At 39.8% G+C, this 27,127-nt stretch overlaps 1 protein-coding gene across 3 annotated transcripts in view; it reads right to left on the bottom strand.

Moving 5' to 3' along the window:
- Positions 1–19,752, bottom strand: part of strip1.S (striatin interacting protein 1 L homeolog) — a 28,640-nt gene extending 8,888 nt beyond the window's left edge. Inside the window, exons 1-14 of one of the 3 annotated variants that reach the window (XM_041582938.1) lie at positions 19,551–19,752; positions 16,977–17,046; positions 14,133–14,207; positions 13,857–13,991; positions 8,065–8,185; positions 7,334–7,402; positions 7,103–7,209; positions 6,869–6,996; positions 6,311–6,493; positions 3,984–4,201; positions 3,692–3,757; positions 2,706–2,769; positions 2,481–2,552; positions 2,301–2,375 (exon numbers count right to left, since the gene is read on the bottom strand). In XM_041582938.1, the coding sequence (XP_041438872.1) occupies positions 2,301–2,375; positions 2,481–2,552; positions 2,706–2,769; positions 3,692–3,757; positions 3,984–4,201; positions 6,311–6,493; positions 6,869–6,996; positions 7,103–7,209; positions 7,334–7,402; positions 8,065–8,185; positions 13,857–13,991; positions 14,133–14,207; positions 16,977–17,046; positions 19,551–19,676 (1,509 nt within the window). In that variant the 5' untranslated portion in view covers positions 19,677–19,752. The remainder of the gene's footprint in view (positions 1–2,300; positions 2,376–2,480; positions 2,553–2,705; positions 2,770–3,691; positions 3,758–3,983; positions 4,202–6,310; positions 6,494–6,868; positions 6,997–7,102; positions 7,210–7,333; positions 7,403–8,064; positions 8,186–13,856; positions 13,992–14,132; positions 14,208–16,976; positions 17,047–19,550) is intronic. The other 2 variants (NM_001127875.1, XM_041582939.1) reach the window with 2 other exon arrangements.
- Positions 19,753–27,127: the final 7,375 nt, after the last annotated feature.

Below are 27,127 nucleotides of genomic sequence, written 5' to 3'. Positions count from 1 at the left end.
TCTTTGGAGGTGATTTTTGGGTTGTCTGTAACCAGTCTCACAATCCACCGCACATGCTGCTCCTGTATTTTTCTTGGCCTGCCAGACCTGGGTTTTACAGCAAATGCACCTGCTGCCTTCCATTTCCTTATTACATTACTTACAGTTGAAACTTCTGAGATAGCATTTTGTAGCCTTCCCCAAAACCATGATACTGAACAATCTTTGTTTTCAGATCTTTTGAGAGTTGCTTTGAGGATCCCATGCTGTCACTCTTCAGAGAGAGTCAAACAGAAACACAACTTGCAATTGGCCACCTTAAATACCTTTTCTCATTATTGGACACACCTGCCTATGATGTTCAAGGCTTAACGAGCTAATCCAACCAACAACTGGTGTTGCCAATAATCAGTATTGAGCAGTTACATGCATTCAAATAAGCAAAATTTTGCACAGTTTTTCACATTTGATTTAATGTCATACAACCGAATACCGCTTCACTAAAAAAAAAACTTTGTTCAGAAAACACCCCAGTACTCAGATTTTCATGGGAAATGAAAGTCATACCACTGTTATCTTTTTTGTTGAAAATGGAGTAAATTATTAAGCAAGCTGAGAGGGGTTCCCAAACTTTTTCATAGGACTGTATAATGTACATAAACAGTTAGAAGAAGCACTATCTCTGATTCAGAAAGCATAAAAAACAGCAATGTTCATTTAAGCCACATGGTGAGAGGGTATTCAATTTTTTTTATCCAAACAACCTCCCGTTGTAATAACCCTTTAGTCCTATCACCACCTCTCTGGAGGGGAGGAATATGATCTATGGTGATATATTTAAACGTGGGAAGTCTGCGGCCACTCTCTAAATAGTGTTTAGCCACTGTTTTTTTGCGTCTTTTTTTGGCTATAAAAATTTTTTTTAATACCCTCTCACCATGTGGCTTAAATGAACATTGCTCTTTTTCATCTTTTTCTTTTTCGAAAGTCGGCCAGATCTCGATCGAATGGGATTAAAAATCCCGTCGGATCGCGGCCGCATCTGTTCGTTGATGCGGTCCCGCGATCCGACCGCCCGTTTGCTAGGATCCGCTCGTTTGGCGACATCGCCAAACGAGCGGATCTATCCATGTATGGCCACCTTTAGTCCCTGTGTAAAATGTATAATGAAGCAATAGAATTCTTCATTCTTATATATTTATGGATATACATAACCGCCATAAAAACACAGCAGTAAAGGCGCTTCATTGAAAGTTGCTGTGTTTTTGGTGGTTGTGTTCAAATGTTTTTTTCTTTGCTACAGTGTGCGTGAAGGTACACATGATATAATAGACATACAAGCAATACAGCAGACTCTAATTAGGTTTCTTATAACCAAATATGAAAGCATCCAACATGTTTATACAGCAGCTCAGTAGATAATGTCCTGTCTACTGTTGCTGTTTAATGGACGCTTTAGCAGGACTCAATTGTTGCTATTTGCATGTACAACTACATTACTCTTATGATTTTGTAAGGCTCTGCAGAAAATGTTGGGGCTTACAAAATAATATTTGCAGGCAAAAATGTAAGGCTTCCCTTTTGATTAACTACTGCTAATTTTTCCTCAGCAAAACTTGTGAAGTGACATGTTAAAGGACCCAGGTTTGGAGCAGGAATATTGGAGATTGTACTATTCTATACTGCAGTGAGACAGTTTTATTGTTGTGTGTATTTGGGTGTTACTGCGTCTTTATGTTGTATGATGAGGTCTTGGGGTCTCAATATGCCAGGGCACTGTAAATAAAATTCATGAGAGCATTGGAAATATGAGTTAAGAACTTATAACACAGTGGGGCACATTTAACAACACAAGTCAAGTGTGCAGCTGGGCTTAAACCCATGGCAGCCAATAAAAATTATTGCTTTCTTTATTCTACCTTGGTGGCAAAAACAAACAAAAAACTGCCTCCTATGAGTTAGTATAATATATAATATATGCAGTGTTGATAAATACCCCCCACCATATGGTTTGGAAGGAGCAGGGGGGCAGTTGTGAGCCGGGAAAGCTGAATGTTATAAATTACTAGTATTCATTTAAACTGCATTGCACCCCAAGCAGTTTTGCACTACTTCAGTTAGCAATCAGTAGCTGAATAAGCTGGGAGCTCTAGTGCAGCATGTTGGATTCACTGCACCATTTCATATAAAAGTCACTGTGCCTTTATATGGGTCACTGTATGATTTTTATGATGTACGACTAGCAGCAAAGAGAGCAAGATGACTAACTGCACACCGACTACATACATGTTATACAAAGTTGCAATGCATGAAGATCTTACCATGTACTGGGGAAGACTAGGAAGGAGACCTTGATAAAGAATCTCTGTAGGAACTTGCTCAACCTCTTCTTCTCCCTGCATTAATACAATAATTTGAAAAAATACACCAAAATATACAGCAATAATCATTCTGCTAAGAGATATATGCAGTAATATGCTGTAGGACAGGATCACACTTACCCCTGACAAAGGGCACCTTAAAAACTCCTCTTCTTGTTGAATCTGCACCTCAGCAATAGATGTATATTTGTGCTAGGGTAGAGTAAAATGACTATATAAACATTGAGCCCGTTCATGCCAATCCATACAGAACAAAAACATATGCATAATTACATACAGAATAATACTACACGATTAATGGTGCCTTGCAACGGTTTAGGCATGTTGAAACAGAAGCACACTTACCAGTTTCAGTGTGCGAATACTTTCATGGATGGGTCTTGGTAGACCAACAACTGTGTTAGTGTCACTGTAAAAAGAAAAAAACTGGACCTTAAAGTGGATCAACTACAAGGGGAAAGAAAGTGGAAGCACTCCAGGCTACCAAGAAAAAAATATTACGTTTAAATACAATGGAAGTGCAACTGACTTATCCTATTAATCAATCAATGCACATTCCCTGGTCCCGTCTCACAATAAATTCAATATATATGCAAGTGCATGTGTGTATAAAGACAGGGGTTTTTAGTTACAAAGTTATGATCATAAAATTGGTAAGCCACCATACCACGTCAAGGTAAACCCATACGGTGGTCCCTAACTGTTACGTTTAAATACAATGGAAGTGCAACTGACTTATCCCATTAATCAATGCACATTCCCTGGTCCCTTAAAGTGGATCATTCTACAGAAAACTTTATGGACATTTAAAAGGGTAGGATACCCATGTTCAAGAACTTTCAAGATGAACCAAATAGGCTTGTTTTGAAAACATGTTCTAAATATCTCTACTGAATATCTCTACTGTTAATTGTGCATTAACTTTGTATGCTTCCACCCTTCTTCAATTCGCTGCAGTCTCTGTATGAACAAACAATTATTTATTCCCACTCTACCTCCCTGTTAATATCATTGTAAAATCAACCGATCAAGCTACCTGTCCCTCTTTAACCTGGAAAATGAGATTATTTTGTTTCATCAGACTCCCTTCTAAAATCATAAGCAATGTAAAAAGAAAAAATCTTATTAGGAAATTAGGACCACCAACATTGAAAAGTTAAAACTTTATATATGGATATATATTTTTATATATTTAAATTTATTGAACGAGCACTTGAATTATTTTAATAAGATGTAAGGATTGTTTTTCTCATTTAAAATATAAACTGTATAAGCCCTATTTACTGGGTAACAAAGACAATTTCTTTGCCACTCTCCACACTAAAACCCACCTTCCAAGAGTGTAACCGATAAATTTACTACGACTTGATTCCAAGAATATCTCTATATCTTTCTCTCTGTAAGAGGAAAAAAAACAAAGAAATGTGAAAAAAAACAAAGAACAACAGTAGAAAAGTGATGGTTTAGATCAATGAAACATTTAAATTACTATTCCTAATACAAAAAGGAAGCAGAACAGGGCATTACACCCTGCCAAACAGTTACACATTGTAGAAGCACTATCTGCATATATTGGTGCAATGTTGCACATTTGCAATTCTGCTCCTCTTCGAGAATTCTTACCTTACTTTAGGTGCCCAAGGTAAGCCCTTTGGGAAGGCAAGACGCTCAGCTGGAGGATGAGTCACTGATTGAGGCATCACTTCCTCCCTTTCCAAGGGAAAGGGTTCATTCTCAAGACTATTATCTTCATCATTTTCTTCCTCGTCATCACGAGAATCATCTGCTTTGTAAGGGTCTCGTTCATTAAAAGCATCCAGATTATCTTGTTTAATAAGTGCCTACAAAAGGCAAAGACAGGTTTTACTTAAAAATAGATCAACTGATGGAGAAAAGTCATATGTCCAGCTTTCCTTAAAAGAAGGCGAACCTTCCCCAATCTCAATCCTCCTACTGACCCATCTTTTTAATCAACTCAGATTCAAAAATTCTAGCCAAAATACTAGCTAAGCGTTTAAATTGTGTCATAACCTCTATAGTAGCCCCTGATCAAGTAGGATTCATCCCCCATAAAGCAGCCGTGTTAAATATTAGAAGATTATTCACCAACCTATCTATCCCCCACTCAAACCCAGGCTCTAGAGTCAATGTCTCCCTAGAAAACGAGAAGGCATTTGACTCAGTTGAGTAGCATTATCTCTGGGAAACTCAAAATCTTGGGCTTCCGTAAAAATTTTCTATTATGGATTCAGTCACTATACTCCAAACCTACAGCTAGAAGTCTCTCTAATCTAGAGCTCTCGGCCCCTATTAACCTGACTAGAGGTACGCGCCAAGGTTGCCCATTGTCACCAGTCCTTTTTGCTCTTGCTATGGAGCCTCTGGCGTGCTTAATTAGATCAACACATGAGATTAGGGGATTTGAAAATCGGGAACATCAAAAAATGTCACTTTTTGCGGATGACACACTCCTTTATCTGAACGACCCAGGCCCTTCAATCCAATTAGCTCTTAAGATAATAAATAACCACACATGCTTCTCAGGGCTTAAGATCAATTGGGCTAAATCATCACTGATGTTTTTGGACCCCTATGTTACTGAAGTTTTTGACTCTGAAACACCGCTAGCTAGGGTAGATACTATTAAATACCTAGGCATTTATATTCACCATCAAATAAGCTAATTTATGGAACTGAACCTGGACCCCCTAATGACACAACTGGTTAAGGCCATTGACAGACTGCTTAAACCCCCGATTTCACTAATAGGTAGGATAAATTTATTTAAAATGAAATTCCTCCCTAAATTTTTATATCTGTTTAGACAATCCCCCATCTGAATATCTGCTAAATTCTTTAAACAACTCCAAAGTCACCTAAATAAACTTTAATGGTCTCCGGGCCCTACACGGGTAAAATATAATGTCTAACCATGCCTGTATCTGCCTGTATCATGCCTGGGGGTCTAGCTGCACCAGATATGGGGGCTTACTTCCTGGCTTACTTCCTGGCTTCCTAGTTGACTGCTGTGAAGAGATGGCTTAGCCCCCATCCAGAGGATCCGGTAACTATATTAGAAGCCCATTTGGTGGGCTCCTTGGAAGGTCTGAGAAACCTGATATATAGAAAGTTAACTAACATGATTCCTTCCAACCTAATGATGGTAAAAACAGTTAAAGCATGGCAGGTGGGCTCTGACAGACCAGGCAGTAATGGAAAGGTATTTTCTCTGCACGTACCACTATGGCACAACCCTGTCCTTCATAATTTAACCACAGTACCAGAACCACAGCTATGGGCACAATTTAATATAACATATTTGGGAGATATCTATAAGGACAATGTTCTGCTTTCTTTCCAACAAATTAAAGACAACTTTAATGTACCTAACAAGATGTTATTCAGGTATCTACAACTCCGACATGTCATCACACCGGCACACTCCGAATAGAGACAGCCCCTCTTAAAAAAATTACTTCGGAAAGAACATCTACCCAAACCACTCTCCACCATCTACAACCAGATCAGGCCACATACACAAATTGCCAATGGTGATCTTTATAACAAATGGATTACAAATATCCCTGACCTTACGGTTGACCAGTGGGAAATGATTCTTGCCGAGTCCATTCAGCCGCTAATCAGAACCAGAGACAGGCTCATACAATTTAAATATCTTCATAGAGCCTACTAAACACCTCATATTCTACACAAAATAAACCCCTGTCCAGTACATTATGGCTATGTATGCTATAACTGAACAACATTTCACTGTACTTTACTGTCCTGGTAATAAATAAAAGTTAAAAAAAAAAAAAAAAAAAAAAAAAAGGATGGCGTACCTATTTTCCGGCTGCTCTAAAGAAGATAAAACGATATATACCACAGTCACCATTTGTTGGAGATCATGTTTATCCTAAGGGATGCTATATTAGGACCTTCTCACTTACCTTATGCTCCCGACGACCTCTCCTCTGCTGTTGCTCAATGAGGTCAGAAGCTGAAGCTGGTGGAGAAGCAGCTCTCATATTTCGGATAATTTTAATGCTGTCTTCTGTAAGCGGAGACAATCCTAGGACCTCACGCTTGCAAGCTTTCATTTCCTGTAGTTCCTCAAAACCACCAAGTGTACACTAGAAAAAAATTTAAGCACTGACGTGTTAAGGTGGCCATACACGATAAGATCCAATCGTTTGGTGAGGTCGCCAAACAAGTGGATCTTTCCCAGATATGCCAACCCACTGCAGGGCTAAATCTGATTACAACTAAGAGAATGGGTGCCAATGGGATGAGGACCACATCAACTAGCTGATGTGATCATCGATCGCCAAAAAAATAAAACCTCACGGAATAAAATCGTGGCCAGATATCCATTGGGAAGACCCATCGGAAGCCCCATACACTGCCAGATAAGCAGATACGGCCAATTTCAGCAGCTTTAATCTGCCACTGTATGGCCACCTTTACCCAACCAAAATTGACAGATACACAACTTGTGATACACTTACCAATACAGTCTTCCATAGAAGCAATAGGACCTTTTTCATTGGGAAGTGTGGAGCATGACCGCTACAGAACTTTGTAACCATGCCAAAGAGCATCACTGCAAAGGGTTCATTGTTATAAAAAGAGGACCCTGCAAGATATAATTCATGTATCATAATCGTAGTAAGGGCATAGCCTGTCAGCATGCAAGATCTGTACAATTAAATCAGAATTCCGTCCATCAGAGGATCTCTTACCCAGTTCTGTACGGAATGTTTCCCTCATGGCTCTCCACTCAGGTGAATCCCCTTCTGCCTCCTCCCTTAGAGTGTCCACAATCAAATACATAATATTCAGCAGAACACTGTATTAAAAGTTAAAAAAAAGTATCATGTGGCAGTTTAATATTAAAGCCAGAAACTCACAACATTATACATTTAAAAAAAACAAATGAACATTTCAATGTCTTTACAATTCAATGTCCTTACCGCAAGTCTGTGCTGTCAGCTAGGGATATTGCTGGCTTCCTTACAGCATTGCTGCAAGCTGCACTGTTTCTATATTAAAAAAAAAAAAGTAATACGATAGTACAATACAGATATTAGAGATAGTATAGTTTTACCTTAGCATTATATAGAATTTGTAGCAACTTTTTATCCTAAATTATTTGCCTCTCTTCCACCACCTTTTAGCTTAAAAATAAAGGTCACTGACCTTGCTAGCCAAAAAACAGATTTTAATGTTACTTCTTACATATTTCTATTCAGGCCCTCTCCTATTTGTCTTCTAGTCTCCGATTAACCACTGCCTGGTTGCTAGGGTAAACTGGATCCTAGCAACTAGAAGGCTGTTGAAATTCTGGAGAGCTGCTGAGAAAAAAGCTAAATAATTTAAAAGCCACAAAATAACGCCCAATTGCAAATCAGAACACCACTCTCTACAGCATAGTAAAAGTTAATGTACAGGTGAACCAACCCATTTAATAAGCAGCTGCTCTTCCTTCAAAAGGCAACATCCAAATAGTTCCATAGGAATAATGCCCCAAGTGAATAAAAATACCTGCATGCTCCTTTTGCTATAGAACCCTATTAAAATCGTATTTTAAATCCTATTTTTATGAAAACACATAGCTATATGTGCTGCCTTCGTTTACATTTTTCTGTCTTTGTATAATTGTTATTTTCTTATTCTGCAAATACAAAAAAACAAAGATACTTACTCTACTTCCATATTCAGAAGTTCCACAAGGGCTGTAAACGCCCCAGCTTCAAGCAGCAGGAAGATATTGTGTCGCAGCCAGATCTGAACCTCAGCTTCTGAGCTACACTCCCCAAAAGTACCTACAGAAGTTCAAAAAGGCAAAGATTTGTTATATTCTTGTACAGGTATGAGACAAGTTATCCAGTATGCTTGGGACCTGGGGTTTTCCAGATAGCAGATCTGTATACCTTACGCAGGATTAATTATATCTTAGATTGGATCAAGTAAAAGGTATTGTTTTATTATTACAGAGAAAAAGGAAATCATTTTATAAAAATAGAGAAATTTAATTACTAACCGTAATTTCTATTTCCAAGTCACCTACCATGGCAGCACTCACCAACATGAGTATTCCCCGCCCCTCAGGTCACTGGACAGGAAAGGGTTAACTCCCAACCCTATAACATCCGCTCTGCACCGCCCCCACCTTGTCTATGTTTCTTAGCTTCAGAAGGGAGGGAAGTTGGTGAGTGCTGCCATGGTAGGTGACTTGGAAATAGAAATTACGGTAAGTAATTAAATTTCTCTATTTCCCAAGCCACCCATGGCAGCATATCACCAACATGAGAATTTCCAAAGCCAAAAGAAGGGAGGGACAACAACTGATGCTTAACATTTATTATGAATGCAATACAGCTTGCAAAACTTTTCTCCCAAATTTAGCCTCTTGGGAAAGAAAAACATTTAACTTATAATGCTTTATAAATGTATGCAAGGAGGACCATCTTGCAGCCTTGCAAATTACGTCTGGCGGCGCTCTGGCTTCCGCCGCCCAGGAAGCAGCCAATGCTCGAGTAGAGTGAGCGTTCAAGTCTCTAGGTACCTCTCTGCCTGTTTTGTGATAGGCGAACACTATGCATTCAACGATCCATCGACTGATAGTCGCTTTAGACGGGGCACAACCTCTTCTAGGACCCCTCGGAATGACAAACAGTCTTTCTGACTTCCTCCACGCCTGTGTACGGGTCAGATAATGAGATATTATTCGAACTAAGTCCAACGTATGCCACTGTTGTTCACGCACTGTTTTGGGATCTGGACAAAAGGAGGGCAAAGTTATCTCCAAATTCATATGAAATTGTGATACAACCTTCGGAAGAAATTCAAACGCTGGTCTCAAGACCACTTTATCAGGGAACACCACCGTATCGGTTCCTTCGCTGAAAGAGAATGAATTTCCCCTACTCTGCAGGCTGAAGTGATCGCCACCAGAAATAAAGCTTTCAGAGTAACATGCCAATCCGAAGCCTTTTCCAACGGTTCAAAAGGAGCTGCCATCAAAACCTTTAAGACTAAAGGCAAATCCCATGGAGGCACCCCTAGTCGTCTTATTGGACACACTCTTTTAAGTGCATTAAACAGGCGAATGACCAACGGATCCTCAGCCCATGGTTTTCCAGTTAATGCCGACAGTGCCGAAACTTGTCCTCTCAAAGTGCTGACACTAAGCCTTCTCTGGTACCCAGCAAAGAGAAACTGCACCAATTCTGACGCCCCAGGACATCTGGGATCAAATCCTTTATCTTCCGCAAATTTGACAAAACAAGACCAGACACGATAGTATTGACTTGACGTAGAGTGCTTTCTAGATTTCAACAGCAATTCTATCAGATCTTTGTTGAGGCCTATACCTGATAACCTCTGCCTTTCAACTTCCACGCCCTCAGAGACAGGTGGAACACCTCCTGAAATGGAACTGGGCCCTGCATCAGCAGATCTTTCATAACTGGAAGTTTCATTGGAGGCTCCACTGACATCTGTCTTAGAAGTGGAAACCAGGGACGCCTGGGCCAGAATGGGACTACAGCAATCACCTGTGTCTCCTCTTTGTCTATTTTCTTCAATACCCTCCAAATTGATGGAAAGGGTGGAAAGACATACCCGAACATCCCTCTCCAGTTCTGATTTAGGGCATCTATCCCACTGGATATCCGGGACGGGTACCTTGAAAAGAACCTCTTGCACTTGGTTGTGATCCGAGGCCATGAGGTCTATCTCTGGATTGCCAAATCTCTTGGTAATGAACTGGAACACAACGGGATTCAGGGACCATTCTCCTGGCTCCAAGGAATTTCTGCTTAGGAAATCCGCCTGCACATTCATTTTGCCTGGTACAAAAAAGGCTACTAAACCTCTTAGGTTTGAATCTGCCCATGACATGATAGTTGACAGCTCTTGTATCAACCGCGCACTCTTGGTGCCTCCTTGTCTGTGTACATATGCCACCGCCGTGGCATTGTCTGAACGGATTTTCACCCACCTGTGTGTTATCCTCTCCGAGAAGGCCAATAGAGCCATCCTTATTGCCCTCAACTCCAATACATTGGAAGGAAGATGAGAGACTTCCCACTGCCCTTGAGCTGACAGATTGTCTAACATGGCTCCCCAGCCTGTTTGAGAGGCGTCTGTTGTAATTGTGACGTAGTCTGGTTCTGTCAACGGCATTCCTCTGGTTAGATTTCTCGGGATCAACCACCAGTCTAGGCTCGCCATCACCTGACTTGGAATATGAAGAAGTCTCTTCAGATTTATGGGATTGGTTGACCCTGAACCCAGAAAAAATATTTGAAGGGTCTCATGTGCCATCTTGCCCAACGTACCATCTGAATGGTGGAGGAAAATAGACCCAGAATTGACATGCAATCCTTGACTGACACTCTGGTGAGCTGTTGAAAGGATCTCACTCGGTCCATGATGTATGAGACCTTCTGATCTGGAAGAGACACTATCCCTTGAAGAGTGTCCAAGCTGGCTCCTAAGAAAATTATCTTCTGAGTTGGCACCAGATGACTCTTCTGCCAGTTTATCACCCAGCCGAAGAGTTGCAGAATTCCAATCGCTTTGTCTCTGTTTTTTACAGCTTCTTCTTCTGAGTTGGACACCAGAAGTATATCGTCCAGATAATGGAAGGCTGGGACCCCCTTCACTCTCAGGAAAGCTATTACTGTTACTAAGACCTTTGAAAAAGTCCTTGGAGACGTGGACAGGCCAAACGGAAGGCAAGTGAACTGCACGTGTTGTTCCTGAAACACAAACCGCAGGTATCTTCTGTGTGGACCATACACTGGAACATGAAAGTACGCGTCTTTGAGATCCAGATTTACCAACCATGCTCGAGGCGGAATTGCTGCAATTATGGATGTCAGGGACTCCATCTTGAATTTTCTGCAACGTATAAATTGATTTAGTGGACGAAGATCTAGAACTGGTCTGAAGGCCCCTGAGGATTTTTTTACTAGAAAGAGTTTGGAGTAAAACCCTCTCCTTCGTTGCTCCCGGGGTACTGGTTCTACAGCACCGGTTTCTAGCAACTGATCCATATATTCTTGGACTATTTCCTTTGCACCTTGAACCTTCGGCACCAAAGAAACTCGATACACATCGTATCTTGGGATCCTGGAGAATTCGAGATGGTAACCTTCTCTTATAATCTCTAAAACCCAACGATCCCGAATATTCTCGGCCCAAACCTCCTTGAAGAGTGCTAAACGCGCTCCTACTGCACAGGTTCGAGCCGGCCTGATCTCATTGTGTTCTGTGTGAGGAGGAGCCGAACCCAGTTGCCTTTTTTGCCGGTTGTCGTGGCTCCCCTCTAGAAGATCTCCATGGAGACTGTCTGCCTTGAGACCTCCCAGGTCTGTACTGCCTTGAGTTACGAAAATTCCTATTCTTAGGTGATTCAGCTCTTGGCCCATGACGTCTGAATTTCCTCTCTTGTGGAAGAAAAACACTTTTCCCACCAGACACCTTTTTAATAATTGAATCCAGACTCTCACCGAACAATCTGTCTCCTTCGAAAGGCAACTGACACAAATTGGCTTTAGAGGCAGTGTCTGCTGACCAGGACTTCAGCCATAGTGCTCTTCTTGATGCTACTGAAAGAGCCATTGACCTCGCTGCCAACCTGACTAAATCGATGGAAGCTTCTGCCATGAAATCAGTAGCTATTTTTAGATCAGACAACATCTCTCGCAAGACTGATCTTTTGACATTTGAAGAAATGGCATCTTCTAGATTGTTTACCCAGATCTTCATCGCCCTAGAGGTTGAAGTTAGTGCAACTGCAGGCCTGCAAGATGCCCCGGCAGAGACAAACGCCTTCTTCAGATCCAATTCCATCCGCTTTTCCATCGGATCTCTAAACGCACCCGCATCGTCAACCGGAAGGGTAGTTTTCCGAGCCAATCGAACCACTGCCGCATCAACTTTAGGTGGATTATCCCACAACTTTGCATTAGGCTCATCCACAGGGTATTTCTTTGCAAATTTACCTTGAATAACCACTCTCTTTTCCGTTTTCTTCCACTCTGAGCTAATTAGCTCCTTAATTGAGCCATGAACCGGAAAGGTAGAGGAACGCTTTTTCACAGACGGAAACAACTTGTCTGCAGAAGAACTCTTTGGTGTCTCTTCCGTTAAGCTTAATGACTTCCTAACTGCCTTTACCAGACTCTCTACTGTGGAGGCATCAAAGGCAGACTCATCCTCAGAAAAAATTTCACCTTCTTCTGATAAATCCGACTGATCATCCGCCGGATCATAATATTCGTCTTCTGAAATGTCCGAAAGGGACTCATACAGCATTTCCCGAGACCTCTTAGGCCTCCTGCTTGAAGAGGATGCTTCCTGCACCCCCTGCACCACTGCTTGCTTAATTAGGGACACTAAGGCATCCAATTGGGGTGCTGTAGAAGTTAGAGGCTCAGCCGTTAAGGGTTGCTCCGCCACCGACTGCTTTCTTGCTTGTTGACTTTCCACCTTCTGTGCTTCAGTAGAGGCAGAGAGGCTAATAGGAAAGAAACAAGCACCATTAGCCTCCACTCTCTCCCCAACAATAACTCCGTTATCGTTTGCTTACCTAGAAACTTTTGGCTGCACTCCTCTCCCAGAGCCAGACTGATCCATGTTGTCTGTAACCTATGAAACAGGCAATAGTAAGCACCCTTGCGTCCAAAAATAGAGAATTTAAGTTCCTCCATGCTCACCAACACACCACGCTTCACTTCCAATTCCGTCGCGCGTCGTGACGTCAGACGCCGGCGCACGCGTCCGTCGCTCCAGAAATAACGCGCGACCAAACTGACGCGCGACCGGAAATGACGCGTACATCCGGCCGGTGGAACGCAAGGCTCTGGGAGGAAAATGACGTACTTCCTGCGTCTGTTAGAAGCGGTTTTCAGAGGATCCGCACTTCGCCACCAAACAACACGGCCAGTATTTAACTGTGGGCCTGATAGGTGGAATTTGACCCAGCCATTGGTCCTTCTCCACCGCGATCCCCTCCGGGGAGCATATGGGAGGCATCAGGGCAGAGAGAGAGCAGAGAGACCCTGGAAGCGGTAAGCTACACACGTGACCTGGACAGGAAAAAGACAAGGTGGGGGCGGTGCAGAGCGGATGTTATAGGGTTGGGAGTTAACCCTTTCCTGTCCAGTGACCTGAGGGGCGGGGAATACTCATGTTGGTGATATGCTGCCATGGGTGGCTTGGGAAATTTCCGTATTTCAGAGCATTCTGGATAACCAGTTTCCATATAACGGATGCCAAACCTGTATAAATATTTTTTTTAGCATAATGCTCACTAACTCCTTAATAAGACTTCAGTTTTTCACTACTTATAGGAATAAAGCTACAGTTAGATAATGATAGGTATTACATCTGTAAAAAATCTTATGGAATAAATACAGTAAGACAATGATTGGTGACAGAAAAGCTAGACACAACAAAATTATTTAAAATGGTTGCCCTGACCTTGTGCTACATACAAAATAGCACGAGCCACTTTCAGCCTCTTTTCTCTTGCAGTGACTTCTAAAGCATCCAGGAGCCGCATGGTGTGAGCCCGCTGCTGGGACACATCCAGTTCTGTCCATTTTTTATCAGGCACTAATAAAACAGAATTAGCTATTAAAATATGATATGAAAATTTATATACAATGACTTGCACAATTCTCCCAGGGACATTTTTCCATGGACATACAGCAAGATGATCCCAGAGAAGGGATGAAAAAAGTTAAACCACCTCACCATGCAAACGGAAATCTTCTTCAAAGCATTTTCTGTTCAGGTGGAACTCTGGACCTTCAGTATAGCTGTACAACTCTGTGATACAGAGCAGTGGAACAATGAAAAAAGAAAATTATTTAGACATCTGTGAAAAAATATATGTCATAATGGAAAAAATATAATAAAGAAATACAAGAAAAATATAATGGTAAGGATGTTGATGCAATGGTTTTATGACTGACACATGCTGGTGTGCAGGCCCGGACTGGCCATTTGTGAATACGGGCAAATGCCCGTTGGGCCGCTGCCTCTGTATGGGAATTGGGCCGCACGGACAGTGTGCTCTTGTGCGCAGGGCCATTGCGCTCAGATGAAGAGAGTCCCCGCATGTGTGCAGCGCGTGCAGAAATTTAATTTAGCAGGACCCGCACTAAAATTTTCTACCACTAGAGGGCGTGCATCAGAAGTGAGCCGGAAACTGAAGAGCTGCACAGGGAAAACATTAGCACGTTTGCAGTGCTTTTGAAACGCCCCATTAGTTCCTGCTGATGAAGGGAGGGATGGAATTTTCTGCTGCTGTTCTGCATTTCCCCCCTTGCCCCCCCCAACTGTACAGAGAAAGGGCAGGTAAGAACAACTACTTTGCTGTTAAAAAAGTTTGGAGTTTAATTTTGCAATCTGTTCTAATCTGCCAGCATAAATCTAGCTTCTCAGCACAATCCCACATGGAATAGCCCAAGATCATGCTGCTGTAAATAGTTATAGTAATATTATGGTGTGTTAAATAGATCTTTATGAAAATCCTGTTTGGATACATTTTAATGCAGATTTAGTTATCCCATTTGGGATACTTGTCATAACTGTGTTATGTCATCATACTGATACTATCACTGCACAGTTTAATTATTCACAGCAGTCTTGCCCTGCTTTATGACAGCTGAGATTCTAGCTATCTATGTGTAGTTTTCTATGCAAGAGTCCTCTGCACTCAGCCCATTATCAATATATTAAGGACATTGAAACATTTTGTGCCTTAAGCTACTAAAAATGCCTTATCCTTTAAACAAAACAGGGATTTTTTGTCCATATATTGCAATATATTTAAGCTGAACAACTACGTCACACTCATCCCATATCTGGCCAGTTTTCTATGCAGGACATGGCAGGCTTTGGGCATCTGTTGACAGGTTTTTATCTAATATTCCCCTGTATAATTGTCTCCAAGGAACGGATTAAAAAAAAATTTGCTCCCAATAAAGACTTATGTATTAGTTTGGCTAAAACTACTGTTTTATTATTACAGAGAAAATGAAATCAATTTTAAACATTTGGATTGTTTGCATATAATGGAGTCTATGGGAGACGGCCTTTCCTAATTTGGAGTTTTCTGAAAAATGGGTTTCCAGATAACCAATCCAATACCTGAAGTGGGCTGCTTTAATTTTTTTTGCCAGGGCTGCTTTTTTCTCCCAGTCCGGCCCTGCTGGTGTGGGAGTAAACGGATTATAGACAGCTACTAACTGAGACCCAAGCAGATGTTTGCATGTATGAGTGACTCTCTAATGACAATAACATGTGCAGCATGCATCATAGGAACCTCCCTGTAACATTAATGGTGACTTGTAACTGATGTGCAAGACATAGGCTAAAGTGCTCCCTATTTCTGTCCTGGGATTCATTCACTAGATGTATGATGTTAATACATTCATATACTTGCTGATACCATTTTCGTCCCAGTTTTGTTTCAAGGATAAACCTAATCCCCTAAACACAAATGATCAATTTCAATTTTTCAGTACCCCCAAGCAAACTCCAACTAGTTTCCGTGTTTTAAGTGCTATGCACATTGAATTATGTGGGAAAAGAAGAAAATTAATATAAAGGTAAAAACAATTATAATCTCAATGTTTGTTGACACACTTGGCCACAGTCAATTTCTGCTGCTGTTTAATTATTTTATTAAAAAGAGGTTCCAACTCCCCTTTTTTTGTGAAAAAATGTAAAGGGTATTGGAAATTCTTTTTAATTAAAAAAATTCAACAGAAGCAGTAATTCACTGTGGTCCAATCTTTGTGCCAGGCTGCTAATTGACACAGATTCTCCCGTGAGAGGAAGGTCTTACATGTAAACCTAGACCCACTGTATGATGTGGTGAGTTTTCCTACAATACTAAATGTGTGCAAGTTTCCTCCATTCTTTGAAAGTATTGTTTAAAAACAATTATAATTTGGCGATGTGTTTATTTGTTCACTCAGTACAGGCACCAGAAACCCATTATCCAGAAAACTCTGAATTATAACATAGTAAGTTTAGTTGAAAAAAGACACATGTCCAAAAATTTCAACCTTTTAAGTCTATATATAACCTGCTTAACTGCTTGTTGATCCAGAGGAAGGCAAAAAAAAAAAAAATCCCCATTTAAAGCATCTCTAATTTGCCTCAGAGGGGGAAAAAATTCCTTCCTGACTCCAAGATGGCAATCTTGGATCAACCTGTACTATGAGCTATCGTCCATAACCCTATATTCCCTCCCCAACCCCCTCTTAACGCAATCTTATGTATTATGGGAAAGCAATTTCCCATATACTCCATTTTATTAAATCAATTTAAAAAAAAAAAAATGATTTCCCTTTCCTTCTTAATAAAACAGTATCTTGCACTTGATCCCAACTAAGATATAATTAATCCTTATTAGTGGCAAAATAATCCTTTTGGGTTTAATTAATGTTTAAATTATTAAATTATTTTTTAGTAGACATCCAAATTACAGTAAGATCCCTTAACCAGAAAACCCCAGGTACTGAGAATTCTGGATAACAGGTCTAATACCTGTGTAGATTACCAAGATGAAGCCCTACACTTTACCTGAGAGCTCTGCTGCCCACTTGTCAGAATCAGCATAAATGAACTCTAGATCTGGGGACTCTGAATAACCCTAAAAGGAAGAAAAACACCATTTAAAAACACCACAACACTTCTACTTATCACAGTTAAAAATTACGCATGGAAAATCTTCCTAAATCTTCCTTTATTTTATCATTCCAGTTTGCAACCAGCAGCTGATACAGTTTATGGCATATGCATGCTGCATTTCTGCAAACACAAATTCTTTTAAACGGCATTTATATGGTATAACCAACAAATGGTCATGTTTGATGCATATAAAAATGAATGCGTCATCTTGGAAATATGATAGTTCCCAGGAAAGATCAGGCATCTGTACTTGTTGCACCTTTTTTTCCCCACAAAGGCAAATTTGCCTTAGGTTTACTAACTAATGTTAAAGCATGTCCAAATCATCACAATCATCACAATAAATAGGATTTCACCACTTGTGCAGATAGACACTTGCTGCTAAATTGTTTAAACAAATAGCTATATTTTCTGTAGTCTTACACTAAACATCTAACGACTATGAAACAAAGTGATTTCAATTTGCAACTTGGTTATTCAAACAGAAGATGTGTTGAATGTTTTCAAATTACCAGTCCAATGATAAACCCCTGGTGCCAGTGTGCAGTTTGTATGTAAATAAATAGTGAAGCAGTAAAACACCACATCAAAAAAATCTTACTAAAGGCAAGGTCAGACTGTGATATTTCCATAACTACTACTATATTTTTTTTCTATATTTCTATATATACACAAATACAACACACACACACACACACACATATATACATATACATATATATATACATATACATATATATATATAGAAAAGCTGCAGGGATTGACAGCACTCCTAGGCAAAAATGCACAGCAAGTCAACGTAGTAAATAAAGTGGAGAATTTATTTGTGGTCCAACGTTTCGGCTCCACACAGGAGCCTTCGTCAGGGAAGTCTTCCCTGACGAAGGCTCCTGTGTGGAGCCGAAACGTTGGACCACAAATAAATTCTCCACTTTATTTACTACGTTGACTTGCTGTGAATTTTTGCCTAGGAGTGCTGTCAATCCCTGCAGCTTTTCTACATATCTTCCGGGCTAGCACCCAGGCTATGGATCAACTTTTGGTCGTGCACTCCATCCCGCTAGATATATATATATATATATATATATATATATATATATATATATATATATATATATATATATATATATATAAAAAATAGTAAATGGACCAGCACTCCAATGTTTTCGTGAAAAAAAAGTTATGAATTTTATTCACAGATGCATATATCCAACGTTTCGGTCCAAACTGGGTCCATTTACTATTATGTACTAGAAACCTTGACCAACGCACCCACCTAGAAAGAAATCCGGTAAGAGTGCTCTCACCAAACTGATATATACATATAGATATATATATATATATAGATATATATATATATATATATATATATATATATATAGATATAGATATATATATATAGATATATATATATATAGATATATATATATATAGATAGATATATATATATAGATATATATATATAGATATATATATATATAGATATATATATATATATATATATATATAGATATATATATATATATATATATATATATAGATATATATATATATATATATATATATATATGTTGTATTTATATGTTGTATTTGTGTACAAAGAAGCTGAAATACATATCCATTCAAGCATTTACAATTGAAAGAGACTGTCAGTTATGTAACTAGATGTTACTGGACCCCACAGCAAATTAATTTTAATATCAACAGATTGTCCTGTCCTGTTTGAAGTTGAAATTGTATGTGTGGCCCCCTGTACCCCTACACAGCTGCAGGGTCTGCTTCGTCTCTAGTTACTCCCCTGGTTGGAGACTCCTCTCTAGTAATGGGCGAATCTGACCCATTTTACCTAGAATTCAGTGCCAAATGCATTGAAGTCTCCGGGTGACAAATGTTTTTTATGGACGTCGAAAATTTTTCACCCATTGTTGTTTATGGTCTTTATCAAGGCAAAACCTGGTGAAAAATTTCACTCATCACTTACTCTTCTCATCAGGTACATTTAGACTAATTTCCACTACAGGTCCAAATATCATGTAACTTACAGCAAAATTGGAACACTTTATCACTGCATTTTCCTGCCATACAGGAATTAATGTGCCACACTTACACTAAAAGAAATACTTTCAGGACAAAAAACTGTGTTTTTAGTAAATGATTTTATTAAAACAATAGATTATAAAATGACAGCAGATACTGAGAACTATAAGATCATGACATTTAGGGGGTTAGTGCAAAACAAGACAGTCCGCAGTTTAGTTCGCAACATTGATGAGATTCCTTTTGGCACAAAGGGCTTTTCAATCAGGTCAAAACTCTATTTTCCCCCTACATACCGCGGTCGCTAAGTATATACACAAAAACTGGCACACATTCATATTAGATGGGGACTTCGTGGCCAAATGAAAACGAATCAAAGGTGAATGTTAAAGCGATATAATTATACATAGGGACCTTGGTTCCTCATACCTCTGAATCCTTGCGCTGGGTACGGTTGTACTCTCGACCCTTGCCCGGTTGGGGGCTGCCAATTACCGAGCCACCGACTCCGGTTCTCATTTTGTTGTTGACAATCAAAGAACCGGAAGCCTCCATCTTTCTCCGGCGACGCCCACGTGACGTGACACGCTACCACAGTGTCCGTAAACCATATACGGTGGAACGCAAAGTTTAAGGCGTGCTGCTTTCTGCTTTTAAAAATCGCGAGAGCACGAAGATTCTCATCCTGGCCTAGCCGAAGGTTTTTGAAATACATGATTTAAATCTTGCTACATCATTTCTAATCAGCGCTTCTACTAGGCCAATCCAAAAAACTAAAATCTCTTTTACTGTTGAGATGTGAGATTTAATTTTGTGTTTTGGATGATTGTTTTGCTGCATAATTCAATTACAAGTGAAACTGGTTTAACCCTTTTGCTGCCTTTTGATTTGGTACTTTTATTGGCAGACCCGCTTTAAGGGCATTTCCTGGGGGGGGGGGGAGTTTAAGTTTACCCAGGAAAACAATATTGATTTTTTTGTGACAACCTGAGCTTTCAAAATATGGTAGAGTTTTGGTGTAATTCCACTTCTGTAAAAAGATGTAGGCTTCTAAATGTCTAATATGAAAAAAAATGTTTCACATAGTGCAATCACATATATCAGAAACATAATTTATTTTATGTACAAGAACACAGCCGATTTGGGAAGTTCTATGAAAACCTTATATGTTGCCAATTTTGGTGACATTTCCAAAAATCACCTCAAAACTTCCACCCTGCAGCTAAGTACGTGGCATATAGATGCCCCAAAATGAAGACCCCCCATATGGTCTGTCATTTCAGGTACTGCAAAATCAACACATTTACATCATTCTGGGGTGGCAAAGGTAGACAAAAGCATCTGCAGCATCTTATTCCCACATACTATTAGGTATCAAGATAAGTCACCCAAATATGAAAGCCTGGGGTCCACTGAATAATTTGATACTGAATGTACATAGGTTTATCGAAGTACATAACATGTGAAGACCGCAGAATCTACCTTGTGCATACTTATTTGATGGCTTACATTTACATTAATTTATAAACACTTCCAGGTTTATGTAGGATAAAAGGTAGACAAAATTATGGTGAGCCCTGAAAGCTATGTATCTTTAGAAAGTGCACATTCTGATGTATCCAAAATGGTTTTGGAATTATGTCTTTCTACTCCAAACTACTTAACTGCAAAGCTACGCTAAAGGTATTGGTTTTTATGACATTTCTGAAAATTACCTAGAAATATTGCAATTGGCCGCATTTATCTCACCCAATTTCTTACATACAATTGTAGAACACCCTAAATAATGATGCTAATGGTCTTTTGAACAGTTTGTTGCCCAATATACATAGATATACCAAAGCAGCTAGCATGTGAGGACCCCAAATAAAAATAGTGCATATGAATTTTCTCTGCTGTCTCTTCATCCTTCTGTGAACAAAGAATAGCACAAAGACCCCCAAAACAGATGAATCCAAAATAGGTAATTATGTCTTTCTACTCCAAACTACCATACTGCAAAGCTACGCTAAAGGCAGCAGTTTTTATGAAATTTCTGAAAATCGCCTAAAAATATTGCAATTGGCTGCATTTATCTCACCCAATTTCTTACATACAATTGTAAAACAAATCTTGTTTTAATGAAGGCCACCAAAATTTCAAGACAATAAAGCAATAGTTTTAGTAATATCTGGATGTCCAGCCATTTTAGTTATGCATTCACCGAGTACCTGCTCCCTCAGATTTTGGGGAACAAACAGTCTCCCAGAAGGATTATCACCTGGAGCCAATGTCTGAGCTTGAGACAAAGGTGAGGCAAGATCTTTCCCTAAATCTGCCACAATTAACCCTTTATGAATAATGGAAACACATTCAAAAGGTTCAGACAGAGAGTGCATCTGCTTTAGTATCCTTGGAACCTGGCTTGTACTTAGAGAAAAATTAAATCTGGTAAAGAATAGAGCCCATCTGGCCTGTCCCAGATTCAAACGTTTTGCTGACTCAATATACAAAGTGTCTCCATTCCTCAAAGGCCCATCTAATAGCCAACAATTCTCTAGAATAGAAAAAAAAATTATGTACCTTGTTATTTATCGGATGCCTTTGAAAAGGACTGCCCCTACCCCAACTTCTGAGGCATCTACCTCCACAATAAAAGGTTTTCAGCCATAGGAAGACACATTGGGGCCGATTCACTAAGCTCGAGTGAAGGATTCGAATGAAAAAAATTCGAATTTCGAAGTTTTTTTTGGGTACTTCGACCATCGAATTGGTTAAATTCGTTCGAATTCGAACGAAATCGAACGAATCGAACGAAAAATCGTTCGACTATTCGACCATTCGATAGTCGAAGTACTTTCCCTTTAAAGGAAAACTATACCCCCCAAACAATGTAGGTCTCTATAAAAAGATATTGCATAAAACAGCTCATGTGTAAATCCCTGCTTCATGTAAATAAACCATTTTCATAATAATATACTTTTCTAGTAGTATGTGCCATTGGATAATCATAAATAGAAAATTGCCATTTTAAAAAATAAGGGCCGCCCCCTGGGATCGTAGGATTCACTGTACTCACAAACATACCAACAAACCATACATGTTAGGTCACATGAGCCAATTAACAGACAGAGTTGTGTCTTTTGCTTCCACACTTCTTCCTGCTACAGTTAGAGTTGAAGTATTTCTGGTCAGGTGATCTCTGAAACAGCACAGAGACCATCACGAAATGGTGGCTCAAGGCAAGAGATGTAAAAGGGCAATATTTACTTAAATATATATTCCAGTTTGGTAAGATTCTTTAATATGCCACTTAATATAATATGAACTATCTGTTGCTTAAGTGTTCATTTTGGGGGTATAGTTTTCCTTTAAAAAAAACTTCGACCCCCTACTTCGGCAGGTAAAACCTACCGAAGTCAATGTTAGCCTATGGGGAAGGTCCCCATAGGCTTGCCTGTGATTTTTTGATCGAAGGATTTTCCTTCGATCGTTGGATTAAAATCCTTCGAATCGTTCGATTCGAAGGATTTAATCGTTCGATCGAACGAAAAATCCTTCGATCGATCGCAGGATTAGCGCTAAATCCTTCGACTTCGATATTCGAAGTCGAAGGATTTCAATTCGAGGGTCGAATTTCGAAGTATTTTTAACTTCGAAATTCGACCCTTAATGAATCTGCCCCATTATGTATAAGCGTAAAGGTAACTTTGATCGGATTAAATTCCAAGGAATAGAAAGCGTTAAATTAGAAGCAAGGGGAGGAGACATCAAAAGAATATTAGATCAAACGGAAGTGTATTGGATATTCACTTTGAAAACAAGATATTCACATTGGCTAAATAGCGATTGAGAAGTATCCTGTTTTCTATAAATAAACATATATACACCTTTTAATTAATGGACACATGTACTTCCTTCTGTACCTCTCTTATATCCCTAAAAATTGATAAACTAAATATAGTATTTGATGTAAATAATATGATGTGTAACATGCAAATAGGTTTTTTTGCTGTTTTTTTAAATAAGTGATGGTTTTAATGGATGATGCTATATAAGATTACTGGGATCCGCACCCTTCTTGGTCAGATCTGTAACTGGGGACACAACAATGGAAAAGTTCTTAATAAACTGTCTGTAGTAGTTCGCAAAACCTAAAAACCTTTGGGTTGCACGTAATGAGAGGGGTTGAGCCCAGTCCAATACGGCCTTAACTTTCCCGGGATCCATCTCCATCCCCTTACCAGATGAACCCCAAAAATTGTACTGAAAAGACCTCAAAGGTACATTTCTCTAATTTAGCAAACCAATAGTTTTTTCTTAACCTCAGTAGTACCTCACGCACGTTGTCGGTGGTCACCCAAGTTAGAGGAAAAAATGAAAATATCATCAATATAAACCACTGCAAATAGCCAAAGTAAATCCTGGAAAATGTCATTGACAAAATCTTGAAACACTGCATTGCATTATATAGGCCAAACGGCATGATTAAATACTCATAATGGCTATCCCTGGTATTAAAGTCCGCGGGACCAAAAACCTTGCTTATAGGCATTGTTAAGCAATGGAAATTAGTCAAAGGGGAGGCAATCTGAATAGATTCTTATTGAGAAAAGGCAGTATGATGGATCTTTCAATAAAATTCAGTATATCCCCAAGGAATGAATGAGGAGATTAATTATGGAATGCTCCTCGTAAGATATATATGTTATGATGTATATGTTAGTGGATACATGCATTTGTGTTCCAAAATAATGTAATAATTATCTAAATATCAATAAATGTGTTGGAGTGATCCCTATAAATGTAGGGGAAATCTAGGGATGCCACCTTTTATTTTTGTAGAAAATGGGCAGGGGCGAGCCGGTGACGTTGGGGGGCAGGTGACTTCGGGGGCAGGACTGATGGCTTGACGATAAGTGATTTGGAAATCCGGACAGGAACTTTTCACCAGGGCAACCTTTTCAAAAACCGGTCTGTCTGGGTGAAATCCGGACAAGTGGCAACCCTAGGGAAATCATAAATTATTTTTGTTACATTATCTGTAATTATAACAATATTTGATCTTACTTCAGTGTTGCAAAATTTAGGGTTGAATGATTTAAATAGCAGGATAAAGTTGAACTGGTGGCCTGGAAGAAGCCCAACTGCTGATGTCTGGAACACACGTCAGCAGTGAAAGGAGCACGGAACATGAAAGACGAAAGCTGCTGAATGGAGGATCAGTGAATCAGTTAAGTATCAGGCAAAAGGCATTTGTGTCGCAATAGCAGTGATAAAATGTGCTAGAACTGGTATTATATGATCAAAGGTGGAACTAGTGTGATTCCCGGTTCCAAATGGGGTCATGGATTCAATCAATATAGACTACAGAATCTGAGGAAATAGCATAATGGCAACTGTAAGCAAAACATTTCTGGTCCTAAAGGACTATCAATGGTAACATTTCTGGGCCCATTTACTTAGCTCGAGTGAAGGAATAGAAGAAAAAATACTTAGAATTTCGAATGGTTACTTCGACCATCGAATCGGCTACTTCGACCTTCGACTACGACTTTGAATCGAACGATTCGAACTAAAAATCGTTCGACTATTCGACCATTCGATAATCGAAGTACTGTCTCTTTAAAAAATACTTTGACCCCCTACTTCGGCAAATAAAACCTACCGAGGCCAATGTTAGCCTATGGGGAAGGTCCCCATAGGCTTCCTAACAATTTTCTGATCAAAGGAAAATCCTTCGATCGATGGATTAAAATCCTTCGAATCGTTCGATTCAAACGATTTAATCGTTCGATCGAACGATTTTTCCTTCGATCGTTCGATCATAGGAAATTGCAGTTAATCCTTCAACTTCGATATTCGAAGAATTTACATTAATTAACCCTCGATATTCGACCCTATGTAAATCTGCCCCTTCAAGTCGCTTTAAAAAAAAAATCCATGTTTTAAATGACCGAATAAGGTAACAAATTAGAAATTTATAAGTAATTTTTCTACTCGGACATGAAGAATATGTGAGTTATAAGGACTTCTTAAAATAGTTGTAACCAAGGGGTATATTTATCAAAAAGTGAAGTTAATAGTGAAGTTCCGCCACTAGAGTGAAATTCCGCCACTCTCCATTCATTTCAATGGGATTTTTATAGGCGTATTTATCAAAGGGTGAACTTTCACCCATTGATAAATACGCCTTTCAAAATCCCATAGAAATGAATTGAGAGCTGCGGAATTTCACTCTAGTGGCGGAACTTCACTCTTTGATAAATTTACCCCCAAGTCTGTTACTTTAGTGGTAAAAATGTTCTTACTTTTTAATGAGTTTATTTATTTGATGAACTCTGTTATACAGTTATGTGATCCGTTATCCAAAAAGCTACTAATTACGAAAAGGCCGTCTCCAAGAGATGCCATTTTATCTAAATAATCCATATTTTTTAAAATGGTTTTCTTCTTCAATGTAATAATAACGCAGTACCTTGTACTTAATTCAAACTAAGATATAATTAATCTTTATTGGAAGCAAAACCAGCCTATTAAGGTTATTTAATGTTTACATGATTTTCTAATAGACTTAAAGGAGAAGGAAAGCCCCAGGGCGCAAAACCCCTCCCCCCCTCCCGTGTATTGCCCCCCTCCCTCCTCCCCCCGGGCCTACCCCTCCCGCTGGGCAAATGCCCCTAACTTGTTACTCACCCCTCTGCACAGGTCCTGTCCACGGAGTTCACAGTCGCCATCTTCTCCCACGCGCGTCTTCTTCCTGCTCTGACCGGCGTCTTCTGGCGCATGCGCAGTAGGAACAGGTACCGGTACAGCTCTATTGCGCATGCGCCGAATGTCACGAAGTTTTCCGATTTCACTTCGTGACATTCGGCGCATGCGCAATAGAGCTGTACCAGAAGACGCCGGTCAGAGCAGGAAGAAGACGCGCGTGGGAGAAGATGGCGACTGTGAACTCCGTGGACAGGACCTGTGCAGAGGGGTGAGTAACAAGTTAGGGGCATTTGCCCAGCGGGAGGGGTAGGCCCGGGGGAGGAGGGAGGGGGGGCAATACACGGGAGGGGGGGAGGGGTTTTGCGCCCTGGGGCTTTCCTTCTCCTTTAAGGTATGAAGGTGCAAATTACTGAAGGATCCATTCTCCGGAAAACCCCAACTCCCAAGCATTTTGGTACCATACCTATACTATTTCTTCTTTTGTAACATTTGTTACCTGTTGATAATATCCTTATGTCCAGTGTCAAATTAGGGTGTCTGGGGCCCATCGGGGCTGCCGCCTGGGGGCCTTCTGCCGCAGTCACCAGCTTCTCCCTACTGTAGTGGGCAGCTACCCCCTGCTGCCACATAGCACGGACTGCACTTCCTCCTTGCAGCCATGATCAGAAGTGGGTGTGAGGTTCTTACGCCCACATGTCCTGGTGGGGGAGGCAGACCTGGGGTCCTGGGCCCACCGAGTTTTTTCCCAGTTTCCCCGTTGGCCCAGTCTGAGCCTGACTGTCTCTGCTGCTTTAAACAAAGTTGCGCACTATCTTTTTAATGGGCTGCTTCTACAATGACTTTATTCACATTGATTTAATGCACTTTTTCTATGTTTTGATATTTTATTTAAAATTGCATTCTTGACAATTGTGCATGGTTTCACTGGATGGATACATCTCCATAAGCATTATATATCAAATATATAATGCGCTGCATGTGAGAGATGAATAATTTGTATAATGTGTACAATACTTAAAAATGGAAATAGAGCAAGAAAGAATAAGAAAACTACCGTTGTGGACAGTTATATCATTTTGGTGTTGCAGGGGACTTAGCAAAATACATGGTGCAAAGTATACAAAAGACTCCGTCCATACAGAATTTTAATTTGTGTTGATACTTTGTGTATTTGAATGAGTAAGTTGTATTACTGCTTTGGAATTTTTATAGGTGAGCCATAACAGTTAAGTGTAGCTGTAAAAAATTAACCCTTGAGATAAATCGTGCAAATGATATGGAAGTGGAGATCCAATTTAAAGTTATAATCCAAT

Source organism: Xenopus laevis, chromosome 2S, assembly GCF_017654675.1.
Source record: "Xenopus laevis strain J_2021 chromosome 2S, Xenopus_laevis_v10.1, whole genome shotgun sequence".
Taxonomy (NCBI): domain Eukaryota; kingdom Metazoa; phylum Chordata; class Amphibia; order Anura; family Pipidae; genus Xenopus; species Xenopus laevis.
The sequence above is the reverse complement of the archived record's forward strand: the minus strand, read 5'-3'. Positions and strand labels throughout refer to the sequence as shown.